At 40.9% G+C, this 15,520-nt stretch overlaps 1 protein-coding gene across 2 annotated transcripts; it reads left to right on the top strand.

Moving 5' to 3' along the window:
• Positions 1–1,036: 1,036 nt before the first annotated feature.
• On the top strand, positions 1,037–15,497 carry CFAP161 (cilia and flagella associated protein 161). Of its 2 annotated transcripts, none has more exons than XM_017886875.1 (7): positions 1,037–1,186; positions 2,074–2,163; positions 2,659–2,891; positions 4,191–4,275; positions 10,113–10,271; positions 14,281–14,354; positions 14,760–15,497. In XM_017886875.1, exons 1-7 carry the CDS (start codon positions 1,118–1,120, stop codon positions 14,953–14,955), a joined length of 906 nt encoding a protein of 301 aa, XP_017742364.1. In that variant the 5' UTR covers positions 1,037–1,117; the 3' UTR covers positions 14,956–15,497. The 2 variants fall into 2 exon arrangements, with proteins under 2 accessions (XP_017742364.1, XP_017742365.1); XM_017886876.1 differs by having other exon boundaries at positions 1,060–1,186; positions 2,707–2,891; positions 14,760–15,378.
• Positions 15,498–15,520: the final 23 nt, after the last annotated feature.

Raw genomic sequence — 15,520 nt, 5'->3', positions numbered from 1 at the left:
TCAAGGCAGAAAGGATCCTTCAACTCCATGGCCCTTCATCAGTATATATATATTTATTGGAGATAGGGTCTCACTATGTTGCCCCGGCTGGTCTAGAACTCCTGGGCTCAAGTGATTCTCCTGCCTCGGCTTCCCAAAGTGCTATATTATAGGCTTGAACCACCACGCCAGCCTGTCAGCGCATCTTTAATTGCACTTTTCACAGTCTTCCTGAAGTAATTAGTTTTCATGAATTATCCTTTTTTTTTTTTTTTAGACTGGGTTTGCTGAAGGGAGCGAAGGCTCCTGTCTTCCATTTCAGTCATGTCTTACTGGACACTAAATACAGGTAAATTACTGAATGCATTCAATCAGCATCAAGCCTCGGGTAGTCCTACGGTAACTGGTATCCCTCCCCTCCCCATAAAATAATATTTCGTTTTAATAATGCTGGCTACAGCAGAGTCTGGTTTTCTTAAGAGTTCATGCAAATCACAGGCTCGTGCTTTCATTTTGAGACCCAGGGAGGGAGGGAGAATGCTGTCAAGTCCGCAAAAATATGGACAACCTCAGAAACCTATCAACAGAAATATACTAACGTGGTATATTTTTTACTTTTAAGGCCCTGAAAATTTTAATTCTCCCTCCTTTCTATGCGATTTTGGTTTCCAAAAGTCTACATTGAACACGTATTGTTTTATTAGGGCGAAATTGCTGCTGCTGCTGCTGCTGCTGCTGATTACAAACAATAGGCTGCAAGCAAGCTGTGTTTCCATTTAAAAGCTCTTCTTTGCTGCCTCGACAAGCAAGGAGTACTCGATAGCACTTTTCGGTAGATTCTAATAAAAAGAAAGAAAGTTTTAAATTTCTCTCTCGAAGCACTTTGTCAGCCAGGCTTTTCCCTCTGCCCTGCAGTTAAGGAAATCTAAGAGGTGGAAGTGGGGCGGGCTGGAGGGCCACAGACAGCAGCTGACCCAGACGTCCCCTCTCCCGCCCCGGGGCGAGGCTGCGCGCTGTCACTTATTGGCCAGTAGGGTCCCGGACCTTGACCAATCTTCTCGGGCCGGGTCGTCATGGCGACGGGCCACGCTAACACCTGGTAGCGGAGGGAGGCCCACTTGCTGAACAGCAAGGCGCGATGGCGCAGAACTTGTATGGTCCGGGAGTCCGGATAGGCAACTGGAACGAGGACGTCTACCTGGAGGAGGTACGCAGGGTGTGGCCGGGCGCGGACCCGCAGCTCAGGAACTCTCAGACCCTCCTCTAAGTTCAGTGCCCTGCTTTGAGCGCCTCAAGCCTCCTCTCTCACCCAGCATACAGTGAATACCTCTAAAATCCTCGCCCCTCCGCCCCCTCCCCCTCACCCAATCTCTAAACTCCCTAGGAATCTCACCTGCCCAACAAATCCAGGTCTCACTGACCTCTACTCCGAGCACCCTGACTTTTCTTTCTGCGGGTCCCTTGGCCTCCCAAAGTCGGGCACCTTGACTCTTAAGCCCCTGGCCTGTGTCTCCCGCTTAGCCTAGAGTCCCACTAAGTCCCCCTTATTCCTTAGAGTCTGACAGCCTCAGGCTGTGGGCCAGGTGAGAACACAGGCTCTAGGTAGAAATAATATCCCTCCCCACTCCAACCCTGCCACACTTGCCCTCTTAAATGACCCTGAGTGTTCCTTTGACTGACATTGTACTCACTGCCTTATATTCCCCCAAGGTGGTCTTAACAAGGCTCTGAGCCATTCGTGTATGGGTCAGGTTGGGGAGTGGTGGACTTTCTAGTGTCAGTCATCATACAGTTAAGGGAAACTTCAGCAGGGGAGACATAGCCTCCAAATGTCACTCAAGATGGTATCTGGCTGGAGTAATTACTGGTGATGTTTCTTTTTCTTTGTTTTGCCTTTCTCATTTTTCTAAACATTCTATAATGTAGTAAAATATTAAAGTAATGCTAAAAATGTTCCATCATTCCCATTATGCTCACATTACTTTTTTTTGTACTCAAATTTTGAGTTTTCAACTTGGAAGAGCTTCTGACCTCAAAGTTGTTAATACTAACATCTGTATTATTCAGGGCTACTGTTGTTGATTTTCTCTTTAGGAGCTTATGAAAGACTTCTTAGAGAAGAGAGACAAGGGGAAACTTCTCATACAGAGACGTAGAAGACTAAAACAGAATCTTTTGAGACCGGTAACTTTAAATTCAAACATTGTTTTCAAATTCTGTGTGAGTATATGTAAAGAAAAAAATTTCATAACTGAGTTACCATTTGGAAAATAACAGTTTTAAAACAAATTTTACAATGTTTAAATTCTTCTAAGATCTTAGAAACATAAAGGAAGTCTGCCCTAAATCATGTTTACCTACATTTTACAAATGAAGAAATAAATGAGTTAACATATACATAAGTAAAATGCCCTTTAGTTAGTAATCGACAACTTTTTCAATGTTGAATTTCTAGAATAATGAGGAAATCCATGTGATTTTCACCAGCTTCATTTGGCTTCATTTGGGATTACTGGGAGCTTTGCCTTGGCAAAGGCAAAGGGAAAGGAAGAAGGAACTAAGGGTTCAAGTGAAATCCTGAATGAAATGGGTACTAGTCTGAGAAGGAAGCAAATTGCCTTGGCCGTGACTGTTGAGGAATTGCATGGTTTATGTAATAAGCTACTATTAAAATTGTAGATGCAACTTTCCATGACTGAAGATGGTTATATTCATTACGGTGACAAGGTGATGCTTGTGAATCCTGATGATCCTGACACAGAAGCTGATGTGTTTCTGGGTGGGGACCTGAGCCTGTGTATGACTCCAGATGAAATTCAGTCCCATCTGAGAGATGAATTAGAGGTACCCTGTGGCCTGAGCGCAGTTCAAGCCAAGACCCCAATTGGCAGAAACACTTTTATCATTTTGAGGTAAAGAGACTTTAATTTGCAGTTCATTTTCATCATAAATATGTTTCACTTGCAGCTTAAAGATTCCTGGGTATTGGAGCCGCTGAGTGGAGGGAAAGGTTTTGTGAACATTCTCCATGATTTTCATCTTGCTTTGCTTACCTTGAGAGTTATTGTCAAGGGAACTTTACAATCCCTTTTTATCTTAGACAGCAGGATAATTGTGTTCAATTCAAAATGCTTAAATCATGAGTATTGGATCCAGGGAATTAAATTCATATTCTGCCTGGAAGCGAAGTGGCTTTTCCCTATAACGTTTTGGAACTCTTTTAGCTCATCTGAGTGTTTTCATTGTTCTTATTATGGCTATGTTATTTTTTACAATAAAAATGTATAGTTTAATACAAGGCGGCACTAGATGGGATTTGCTCTTCTAAAGTTAACTGTCCATTAAAAATGTATTTGAAGAGATTTTGAAAATGAACAATTAAATCCTTAGGGAAGAAATAGATATATGATCACAATGAAAAACTATTACTAATTCATATAACAGCAATGTAAGCATTGCAAGAATATATAGACCCGGACCAGGTGCAGTGGCTCCTGCCTATAATCCCAACACTTTGGGAAGTCAAGGTGGGCAGATCACTTGAGGTCAAGAGTTCAAGACCAGCCTGGCCAACATGTCGAAACCCCATCTCTATGAAAAATACAAAAATGAGCTGGGCATGGTGGCAGGCTCCTGTAATTCCAGCTACTTGTGTCAGTGAAGCATGAGAATCACTTGAACCTGGGAGGTAGAGGTTGCAGTGAGCCAAGATTGCACCACCAAACACCAGCCTGGGGGAAAAAAAGAATGTATAGACAGTTCTTCAAGTTCTAATTTAGATTTCTTTTGAATACATATGTTAAGACAACTAAAAATGGATCACAACCTCTGCTTCCTGAAGGATTAAGAGGAAACTGTATTAAATGTCTACAAGTGTGTTACCTTGGTTCTCTCTGAAGATGTCAAAGCACTTGACCAGAATTCCTTAGTATACATTAGCAAGACGTGCTTAGTTTTCTCTAACCAGAGGCTCACAAAGTGGGGATGCTTTGTGTTCTAGCTATGGTGCAGGGTAGGGAGTAGGGTGCTAGCTGGTTTTTAAGACCAAAAGAAAACACCATTTATTTAATTATTTAATTCAGTTACAGTATGTGAATATAAATTATCAAAAAAACTGATTATAAACAAAATTGCATGCATAAACATAGAGTCATAGAATGATTCTAATACAGAGAGTTTACATTTACATTATACTTATTGTCCATGGACAGTGTACACAGAGATGCCACTGGTCAAGTCCTTAGATATGGGCAGGACTTTTGCCTGGGGATAACAGGAGGATTTGACAACAAAATGGTGAGTTATCACTTTGCATATCTACTTTGGATCAGTCCTTTCTGTTGCCCCAAAATGGGATCATAACTATCTACTGAAGTGGACAGAGAACTCTAGAGACATGGGCTCCATCCCTGACTTCACTATGGTTTCAGCTTGCAGCTTTTCACAGGCAGTTTCGGGCCAAGCCAGTCTTTCCTTTTAACTTCCCAAATTACAAAAACTACACCATTAAAAGCTAACATGGAAGGGGGGAAAACCATTTCACAATGCAGCTGGCAAAAAGCAAAAGTTTATATCACTTCCACCTGTAAATTAAATGATTGAATTCATTAATAGCCATCTGATACCTGTCAAATGTTGCCAATGCTAGCAAGGCATATTATCTGCCAACTTTTTTATTTGCACTTTTGATGATCAGACTTTTGCCTAGTATGGGAGTAAGGACAATTTGATTTGCTTAAATTTGCATAAATCAGGGAGCCTTGGGGATTAGGAAGTTTAATAGAACCAGATAGATTTGGGTTTGAACTTCAGATGCATACCTATGGGATGGGAATTGGGGTAGGTTATTTAATGCCTTTTGAGCCTGTTTCTCATCTATAAGATGGTGAGTATTAGTCTACCTTACTACATGCCAGGCAGTGTTGTACATGCTTCACATATTTTAACTCTCCTAATTCTCCAAACGTGCCTTTGAGGTAGGGACTATTTTACCTTTAATTTGCTGATGGAAAAACTGAGGCACTAAGAGGTTAAGTGATTTCTGACTCAAGTCACTCAGTTAGCAAGTAGCAGAGCTAGTACTATATCACATTTTTTATGGAATTAAAAATTCATTTACTATATGATGTAGCGTTATTAATATTATTATTTTTGATACCACTAAGAAAACACAATGCTGCCTGCTGGGTTCAGTGGCTCATGCTTGTAATCTCAGCACTTTGGGAGACCAAGGCAAGAGGATCACTTGAGGCCAGGAATTGTAGACCAGCCTTGGCAACATAGTGAGACCTCCTCTCAACAAAAAATTTTAAAAACATTGGCCAGGTATGCTGGTGAGTGCCTGTAGTCCCAGATACTCATGAGGCTGAGGTGGGAGGATTGCTTAAGCCAGAAGGTAGAAACTGTAGAGTTTGCACCACTGTACTCCAGCCTGGGTGACTAAAAGAGACCCTGTGTCAAAACAAGAAGAAGAAGGAGGAGGAGGAGGAGGAGGAAGATAAGGAGGAAGAGGAGGAGGAAGAGGAGGAAGAAGAGGAGAAGGAAGAGGAAGAAAGGAAGAGGAAGAGGAGGAAGGGGAACAGGAGGAAGAGGAAGAAGAAGAAGAAGGAGGAGGAGGAGGAGACCCTGTGTCAAGAAGAAGAAGAAGAAGAAGAAGAAGAAGAAGAAGAAGAAGAAGAAGAAGAAGAAGAAGAAGAAGAAGAAGAAGAAGCAGCAGCAGCAGCAGCAGCAGCAGCAGCAGCAGCAGCAGCAGCAGCAATGCTACCAACTAAACTTTGACACCCCACAGATGGTAAGTTGCAGCCTGATAAGTATTGACTTATTGAAAAAAGGGAGTAAATTACTATTTCTTAACCAGAGATTATCACCATTAACATTTTGGCTTATTTTTATTTTCCTATGTATTTTTTAAAACTTAGATAAATATACAGATAGGTTATTCTTTCTAAAATAACATTTTTAAAGCTTTTTAGAGTGACAAAAGCATTTAATGAGAGCATAATATATAATTGTGTGGCAGTATCATAATTTACCTAGCCTTTCTTCTACTTTTGGGCAGTTGGGTTTGGTCCAATATTTCTCTCTTATATGTAAAATTCCAGTGTGCATTTGTGTATAAACGCTTAAAACTTCCCCTCTCAAACTTCAAGTTAGGAATTCTACGTTTAGGATAGATTTTTGGGCAAAGAATTACTGAGTCAAAGAATATGAACACGTTTAAAAGTATTGATACATATAAAGAGTTCTTTTTGTAATGGGCTGTACCAATTTGCACTCTCAGCAACAATAAGAATGATCATCTACTGCTTCACTGATTGTATTAAATATCATAATTTAAAACTTTGCTAATTTGACAAGCAAACAAAATGAAAAGGAAAAATGATATGTAAATGTTGTACTACTTGTAATTTCTCCTATATTTTAAGTTTGTTCTCTTTCCCTTATCTCCTTTCTCTCTTGCTTCTTTTTTCTTTCTCCCTCCCTCTCCTCTCTCCTGCAGATCATTCATTTTTTGCCTTTGTGTTGATTTGGGTTTATATACCATTGATTACTAAATTTTGTCATATGTGTTGCTAAGATTTCCATTTGCTGCTTGGCTTTTAAGTTATAGTTGTTCTAATATTATATTTTTGAGTAAAATGTATCAGTGTTTTTCTTTGTAATTCCTTCCATTGCTTTTAAGTTTTAAAGACTGCTTTAGAGATCTGTTAAAAGAAAACTTGAATTAGCTTCTAGATGTTTGCAATTTGACTTTTGCTTACATTTATTATTTAATCAACTTGGGATTTATTTTGATAAAGGGTTTTATGTGAATATCTCATTTTGTCCCAGATGACTGATCAGTTATTTCTATTATCTCTTGAATGATTATTCCTTTCTCTACAGATGCATGACATTTCCCTTAGCATATATTAAATTACTGTATATACTACCCTCTCCTTCTGAGCTTTCTATTTGGATCCATTAAACTCTAGTTATCTATTTCTTTTCTTTTTTTTTTTTTTTTTTTTTTTGAGACAGGGTCTCACTCTCTCACTTAGGCTGGAGTGCAGTGTCACGAATATGGTTCACTGCAGCTTCCACCTCCCAGGCTCAAGCAATTCTCCTGCCTCAGCCTCCCGAGTAGCTGGGACCACAGGTGCACACCATTATACCTGGCTAAGTTTTCAAAATACATGATTTATTTATTTATTTATTTTAGAGACGGAGTTTCACCATCTCTGCAATAACAGATATTATTGGCCATGGTCTTGAACTCCTGAGTTCAAGTGATCCTCCTGCCTCCACCTCCCAAAGTGCTGGGATTACAGGCGTGAGCCACTGCACCCAGCCCACTTGTCTATTTTTATTCTAGGACTATAGTGTCTTAATTATTAGAGCTTTATGATAGGGCTCATAGCCCTGTGACCTTGACAGCTCATAGGGCTAGTTGCCTCTCATTACACTTCTTTGTCTGAATTATGTTAGGAATTGGTTTCTCAGTTAAATGTAATGGTTATTTTTTCCAAGTCCCTCTGCCCCTGTGGGGAAAAGATTACTTGGTATTATATTTTGATTGGCATTGTAAAATGAAGTAAATTCACATATTAACATAGTAACTTTGTAAATTCACATAGTAACTTTGTCATATTTATTCTTCTGGGATATCTCTCCATTTATTCTCTCAGCAAAATTTTCTATCACCCAAGTAAGGTTTTGTGTTTTCCTTTACATGGATTTGACAACGATTTTGTTAAGGGGTCTCCTTGGTACCTTGTATTTTCAGATGCTATTGTAGAGAGGTCCTTTTGATAGAGTAAGGATAGAACATTTGATAGAATAAAGGATAATTTCTCTTATAAAATATAAGAAGGCTATTGATTTTATATTCACCTTTGATGAAATAACTTACTCGTATTAATTCTATAGTTTTTTCAGTTGATTCTTTTATGTTTTCTAGGCAGACAGTTATTTAATTTTCAGATGATGACAATTTTCTCTCTTCTCCAATTCTTATACCTCAAATTTTGGTTTCTTGTCTTTGAATTAGCAAGCCCTTCTGGGCATTCATAGAAGCATTGGTGAAAGAGTGGCCCTTCTGGGTTAGTTCCTGATTTTATTATTGCGTTACTTTAGGTGAACAAAGGAGTTTGTGATTTGGACAGATATTATTTGCCTTTTTTTTTTCTTTTTTTTTTTAAGTCGGAGTCTCACTCTGTCGCCTAGGCTGGAGTGCAGTGGTGCAATCTCGGCTCACTGCAGCATCTGCCTCCAGGGTTCAAGCCATTCTCATGCCTCAGCTTCCTGCGTAGCTGGGATTATAGGCGCGCACCACACCTGGCTAAGTTTTCTATTTTTAGTAGGGACAGGGTGTCACCATGTTGGCCAGACTGTCTTGAACTCCTGACCTCAAGTGATCCTCCTGCCTCAGCCTCCCAAAATGCTGAGATTACAGGCATGAGCCACTGTGCCTGACCTTATTTGCCTTTTTAAGTTCTGGTTTTCTTGTTGCTCTGAAAGGCACCATCATCCAGGGCCAATGGCGAATCTACTTTAGGCTCATCTCCCTTCCCCACCCACATCCAGCTGATTACCAGGTCTCTTCCTCCATTCCTAGGCACTGTTCTCCCTTCATACTGCACTTTGGCCTGTTTCTTAATGCCCAGTGCAGCCCCTCAGCAGCCCAGGTCCCACTGTTTTGCCCTTTTAGTCTATCCTGACTTCAGACCATACTAGACAGGGTGCTGCCAGGGTGACCTTTTTTTTTTAATTTAAATTTAAATTTTTAAAATTTATTATTATTATTTTTCATTTTTCAGGTTGATCTTTTACAAGCACAGGTGTGGTCACCGCCCATCCTCACTGGAGTCAGCAGTGGCTCCCCATTGCCCTTTGAATGAAATTCTGGCTGTTTGCTGTGGCATCTGAGGCCCTCTATAATACATCCTCACCCTCTCTGTGCTCACCCCCTCTGGCTTTCCAGCTTCCTCCTCAGAGCCTCTTTTGATCCCCCAGGAAAGTACTATACTCCTACCTCTGCCTCCTCCAGCTCATTGCAAATCTGCTGGACCTCCCTAACCAGAAAGGTGCATGCAGGTGCTTCCCATTTCTGTGCTCAATCGCCTCTTCTGCTAGATGGAGAACCTCATGAGGACAGTAACTCACCTCTGCCTTGCCCACAGTGCCTCACAGCACAGCCTTGCATGGGAAAGGTGCTTATTGGAAACCCGTCAAAATATGCAGAAACTACTGCCACATTCAGAGTGGGGCTTAACCAGTGAAGAACTAGCAAAGAACTAACATTTTGGACTTTTCAGCAGGATGAGGGTAGTTTCTTGGCAAGGTTACAGGCAGCCAGATAGCCAACATAAATTTTCAGCATGGACATCGATTCCAGAGGGGTGTGGGTCACCTTGGAGGCTCACAAATCAATATCAGCTGTGAGGATATTGATTTGAAGAATAATTCATTTCATGTGATGAGTTTAATGCAACATCATTTATATTAAATAAAATATTAGTCCATGGCTGGGCATGGTCGTTCACACCTATAAACCGAGCACTTTGGGAGGCCAAGGTAGGAGGATTGCTTGAGACCAGGAGTTCAGGACCAGCTTGGGAAACAGTGGGATCCTATCTCTACAAAAAATAAAAGAAATTAGCTTGGCATGGCGATGTGCACCTGCAGTCCCAGCTACTCGGGAGGCTGAGGTGGGAGGATTGCTTGAGCCCAGGAGTTGGAGGCTGCAGTGAACCATGATTGCCACTGTGCTCCCGCCTGGGCAACAGAATGAGACCCTGTCTCAAAACAAAAATGAAACAAAACAAAACAAAAAACCCCATTGATCCAGTTCCTATATCCTGAAGGGGAACAGGGGACAGGGAGTAGGAAGGAGAGAGGAAGATTGAGTTTGGTATTCAGAGGAAGGAGAAGTAGTTGGAGATGTGAGTGTGTGTATGTATGTGTCTTGGTCTCAGCATGCCAGATGGCATACCTAAGGTAGAGGAAAATTGTGCTTTCTCATACAATCAGTAAGAACACAGTTTTTGAGAATTGCTTTGAATGTGCTTGCCATCCAGCCAGTCAATTGCTTCTTTATTCCCCAGCTTTTCACAGAGCTCTGACGTAGTGCATCCGCTTGCTGTCATTTTCAGTTGTATTTATCAAGTGACCACAGGACCCTCCTGAAATCGTCTAAGAGGTCTTGGCTCCAGGAAGTGTACCTAACAAATGAGGTCTCCCATATGAACTGCTGGCAGGCTGCCTTCCCTGACCCCCAGTTACGCCTGGAATATGAAGGCTTCCCCGTCCTGGTGAGTGTAGCATCGGGAAGACATGGGTGCCTATGCTATGAAATGAATGCAATTTATTCCTGTCTATAAACAGACTTATAGCTCAAATACCTCAAATGCCTTATGACTTTCTCTCTCTTTTCTTTCTTTTTTATTTTCCATCCATAACACACAGACTTACAGATCAAATGCCTTATGACTTTCTCTCCCTTTTCCATTTATTACACAAGTTTGGAAGGCACTAATTTACCCCATGGCAGCATCCTGCGTTAGAGTTTCTCAGCTCTGGCTGCACATGAGAATCACCTCAGGAGCTAAAAAGCTCAGGCCCTGTCCCTGATATCAGGTTAAGAACCACTGATGTGCGACCGTAAGGGTTGTGACACTTCTTCCTTTGCACTGTTTTCACTAAGGCCTCTGCTAAGTCCTAATTTTTAAGGAGTTTGAGGCCAGGTGTGGTGGATCACGCCTGCAATCCCAGCACTTTGGGAGGCTAAGGCAGGCGGATCTCTTGAGGCCGGGAGTTCAAGACCAGCCTGGGCAACATGGCGAAACCCCTGTCTCTACAAAAAATACAAAAATCAGTCAGGTGTGGTGGCACACACCTGTAATCAAAGTTACTCAGGTGGCTAAGGCATGAGAATCTATTGAACCCAGGAGGCGGAGGTTGCAGTGAGACAAGATTGCACCATTGTATTGTAGCCTGGGTGACAGAGTGAGACTCTGTCTTAAAATAAATGAATAAATGAATAAATAAATAAATATTAGCCAGGTATAGTGGTGAGCGCCTGTAGTCCCAGCTACTTGAGAGGCTGAGGTGGGAGGATTACCTGAACCTGGGAGGTTGAGGGTGCTGTGAGCCCTGATTGTGCCACTGGACTCCACTCTGATCAACAGTGAGACTTTGTCTCAAAAAAAAAAAAAAAAAAAAAAGGAAGAGTTTAGAGAAGCCAAGGAGACAGCAGGGTAGCCACACAGTCAATTCAGTGGTCCTGCAGGACAGCATCATTCTCATTGTCACTGTGCGACATTTTCTCTGGATGCTGGGACCCATGGGACTGGAACCTGAAGCATGGTCCTGATGAGAAGGTCAGGGGGTCTTGTGGGCACAGAGTAGGCCTCCGTATTTCAAGGGCCAGAGGCTTTCCTGCTCATGAGGCATCCAGCAAACAGAATGAAGATGTGTTGGCAGCCACTGCGTTGAGTATGGAATTAGTAGCAAGCATGGCCAGGGTTTGCTTGCTACTGACCAGGAAGTGGCCGCGGTTGCAGGCCACTGAGTCCACCTGACGCAGCATGCCTGTCCCTCACCTCTGCCAGGTGGACCCTGACTTCACAAGGTTCTTTCTCCAAGCATGGAGGACATATATATTATCTACAATGAAACAAGCTTTACAAATTTTTCTCTTTAGCTGTCCTTTGCTAAGCTTTGCTCTTCTGAGAATTACCTTCTGGTTCCACAATTTAAACTGTCAGTGCTTCAGTTTCCCTATCTAAATTTGTGGTGTTAATAGTACCTACCTTGTGAGGTTTTGTGAAGACTAAATGGTTAGTACATTTAGAGTGTTAATTCGAAAAGTGCCTGGCTCATAGAAGGCACCCACAAGTGTTTCTTGTTGTCATGACTGTTGTTATATTGTTATTGCTGCCAGGTTTTTTTAGAGGTTAAGGGAGCAGTCAGTGTTCCAGGCACCAGGAGTTCTTTTCTCCATTATTGATTCACCTTATGACTTGAGGAAAGTCTCCCCAAGCCTCACTGAGATATGGTTACACATCTGCAAATGGGAAACCCAAACCTGTCTGAGCTACTTTGCACATGTCAAGGACCTCTGGCTAGAAAGACTGCCAGGAACAACTGTGTTTTAACAGGTTAGGTAGATTACTTATTGCAGTGAGGGAGAACACACACCCTGGGGAAGCATGTAAGAGGGTGTTAGGATGCTTATAGAATTTGGGCTTTGGTTGGATGGTGTTAGAGAGAATCCCAAGAAGTAAGGCTTTGCTCTGGACTGGATGCTGTAAGGAAGTCGGGGTAATTCTATGATTATTTATCTCAATAAATCTTATCTCTAGGGAGGGCCAGACTAGAGTGAGGACAAAGCTGTCATTAGCATAGAAGCAGCAGTCAGTCGCTTATATTAGCTGGGAGAGGCCGGTATTTGGTATTTAGTGGCTTAGCCAATGTTTGTGTTTTATGTGTGTTCGGATATGATTATAGAGTGCTCTTGTTTTTGTTTTGACCCCTCATGATCACAGAGTGGCCTTGTCTGATGTGGACATTCTGTGAAGTTGATTCTGTTCCCAGGAGAACACTAAGGCCTACTTGTGAGTGCCAGGCCAACCCCTGGATGGCAGGGCTGCTTTTTCTTTCTTACACAGCTTTTAGCGTACATGAGTCAGGATTTTGAAATAATATATATTTTTCCTGATTATAAACATATGTTCACTTATGAAAAGTCAGGAAAGCACAAAAATAATATGAAAATTACCAGTAGTTCCACTTCCAGAGAAAGCCATTGCTTATCATTTCTTTTTACAAGATAGGACATCATGAAGATACTTCTTTTTTTCCATTGAATAACACCATTGACCATATCTTGTGTGGCAAAGATCTTCTCCAGTATAACTCTGAGTGATGATTTCATCATACAGATACCTACAATAATGTATTTCATCCATCCATTATGGTTTGGCATCTACATTTTTCTGTGTCTGTATAAATATATGTACAGTCATGTGTCACTCAATGATGGGAATAAGTTCTGAGAAATGCATCATTAGGCAATCGTGGTCACCCTGACAGTGATTTTGTCATTGTGTGGACATTGTGAAGGGAAAATCAATCTTGGGACCTAAACTCACTACGTCAAAGCAAAAGTCAAGCTGGGAATGGGGTCACACAAACCTGCCTCCCATTTTGCTCTTAAATAGGATAGCTAAATATATATACACACACACACAATATATATATACACATATATATAATATATATACATATATACATATATTTTAAAGCTACGTACATCCCTCACAATTTGCCCCCTAGGAAATCCCTCATGGGCCCCCAGATCTTTACCTTAAAACAGTTATGTGGAATGTTACCCTGACAATGTAAAGCAATAGCTTCTCTTCACAATATGGGACAAAGGACAGAATTAAAAGGCATCCTTCTGCTCACCTGAGACAAAGGCATGTGTGAATGCTCCCTCTGCCCCGTGTTTATTTCATCTTATGTAAAAATGCAGATTCACTGAGCCCAAGAGGAATACATAAGTAACTATTTCTCTACCCCCCTCTCACATGTAAAATGTGTATTTGGAGAACACTGACCGAAAACTCAAAAGAACGCAACTGCTTGCCTCTTTTATTTATCCTTCTTTTTGTTGCTGTTGTTGTTTTTTCCTTTCTTCCTCTTCCCCCCAGTATCCGCTCTTTTCATTTTAAATATTGAGGTTCCCCAGACCCTCTTTGGGAAAAGCATGGACCACCAATTTTCCTGTTGTTCTGTGTTCTTTTTGGTGGGCATGTCCTTGACCTTGGCAAATAAACCTCTTAAAATAATTGAGACTCACCTCAATAATTTTCTTTGATTTACACATCGTAAATATACTTACGGAAACCTAGATGGCATAGCCTACTATACACCAAAGCTACATGGGATAGCTTTGTGTTCCTAGGCTACAAACCTGTACCCCATGTTACTATACTGAATACTGTAGGTAACTGTAACACAATGGTAAGTATTTGTGCATCTAAACACAGAAAAGGTACAGTAAAAATAAGGTCTTATGATCGTACATGTGGTCGCATAGGTGGTCCTTTGCTAACTGAAATGTCATAAAGTGGCACATGACTGTGAATATATGTAATTTTTTCCTGTGAATATATATAATTTATATAATTGAATAATGTATAGTGTAATTTCAAATTTTGCTTTTAGGGAAGCAAATTTTTTGCTTCCCTAAAAGCAAAAGCAAAAAAAAAAAAAAAAATTTAGAATGCTAATAACACATTTTCTTTATTTGTTAAGGCAAATGCTAAAATTCTCATCAATCACTGTCACACAAATCGGGGACTCGCAGCCCACCGGCATCTTTTCTTAAGGTATTGTATTTCAGGGTACAACAAAATGCTGTGATTGGGGCTGGGGGCCATGAATATAAGCAAAGAAGCTCAATTGACAGTATATGGCTGCACATACAAAAAATGTCCTTTGCTGATGAAATACCGCCACATAGAACTTCGATGGTGTGAAAAATTATATTAGAGCCCCTTCTTTTATACAAGTTCTTCCCCTACAAGAAGATTTTACTTCTAATGGGATCCAACGGCCTAATCCTTGCCCAAATAGGGTGCAACCTCTCTGCAAACATATCCTATTTTAGAGATTCCCTAGCGCTTTATCCAGCAATCCACTTCTTAAGGTACTTTTGAGATTAAATTATTAATAACAGCTTATTGAGAGTTGTTATTCAGTTTCAAACCACAATTGATTCTCTCTTACTACAGCACCTATTTTGGAAAGGAGGCTGAGGTTGTAGCTCACACATACCTGGATTCACACAGAGTTGAAAAACCAAGGAACCACTGGATGTTGGTTACTGGGAATCCCAGGGATGCTTCTTCCACCATGTTGGATCTGCCCAAACCGCCCGCAGAGGACACTCGAGCCATGGAGCAGGCCATGGGCCTTGACACGCAGTAACGCGCCAAGCACGTGCATGTTTTCCCTGGTCCCGCTCTCATAAATGTAGCTTTAAAAGAAATTAACAACCTTAGTCATGCCTCAAGCTATTTTTGAATCAGATGTGGAACTCTCTGAGCACTATATTAAAACAAAGATTACATTAAGATTATTGAATTTGTGGTGACAGTCTAGGGCTGAAAAAAACAGCTCTGGAGAATAAATAGTATTTGAAAGTGACAAACAATGGCCCTTTGTTGACAAACAAATTCTGAAGAACTCAGCTTCCTCTACTTATATCCTTCATTGTCTACAAGGACAATGCATTACTTTTCAAAGTTATGTCTATGTAATTAAGCTGTTGGAACTATACTGAATTTTTGGTACCACATTTTCCCTCTTAAATGTACTAAAACACAAAAAGCTGACAGCTGTGAGCTGTGGCCTTACCTTGGAATTAAACATTTATATCTTTGTAAAACATCCTATTTTTGTTTCTACCTTTGGCTTTCGAAGTCAGGACCTCTACCTGATCAGTAACCTATTATTTTGTAATGGTTTTTTTTTTTTTTTTTTTTTTTTTTTT

Source organism: Rhinopithecus bieti, unplaced genomic scaffold (genome assembly GCF_001698545.2).
Source record: "Rhinopithecus bieti isolate Rb0 unplaced genomic scaffold, ASM169854v2 scaffold_15087, whole genome shotgun sequence".
NCBI lineage: Eukaryota > Metazoa > Chordata > Mammalia > Primates > Cercopithecidae > Rhinopithecus > Rhinopithecus bieti.
This window is presented reverse-complemented; position numbering and strand designations above follow the sequence as displayed.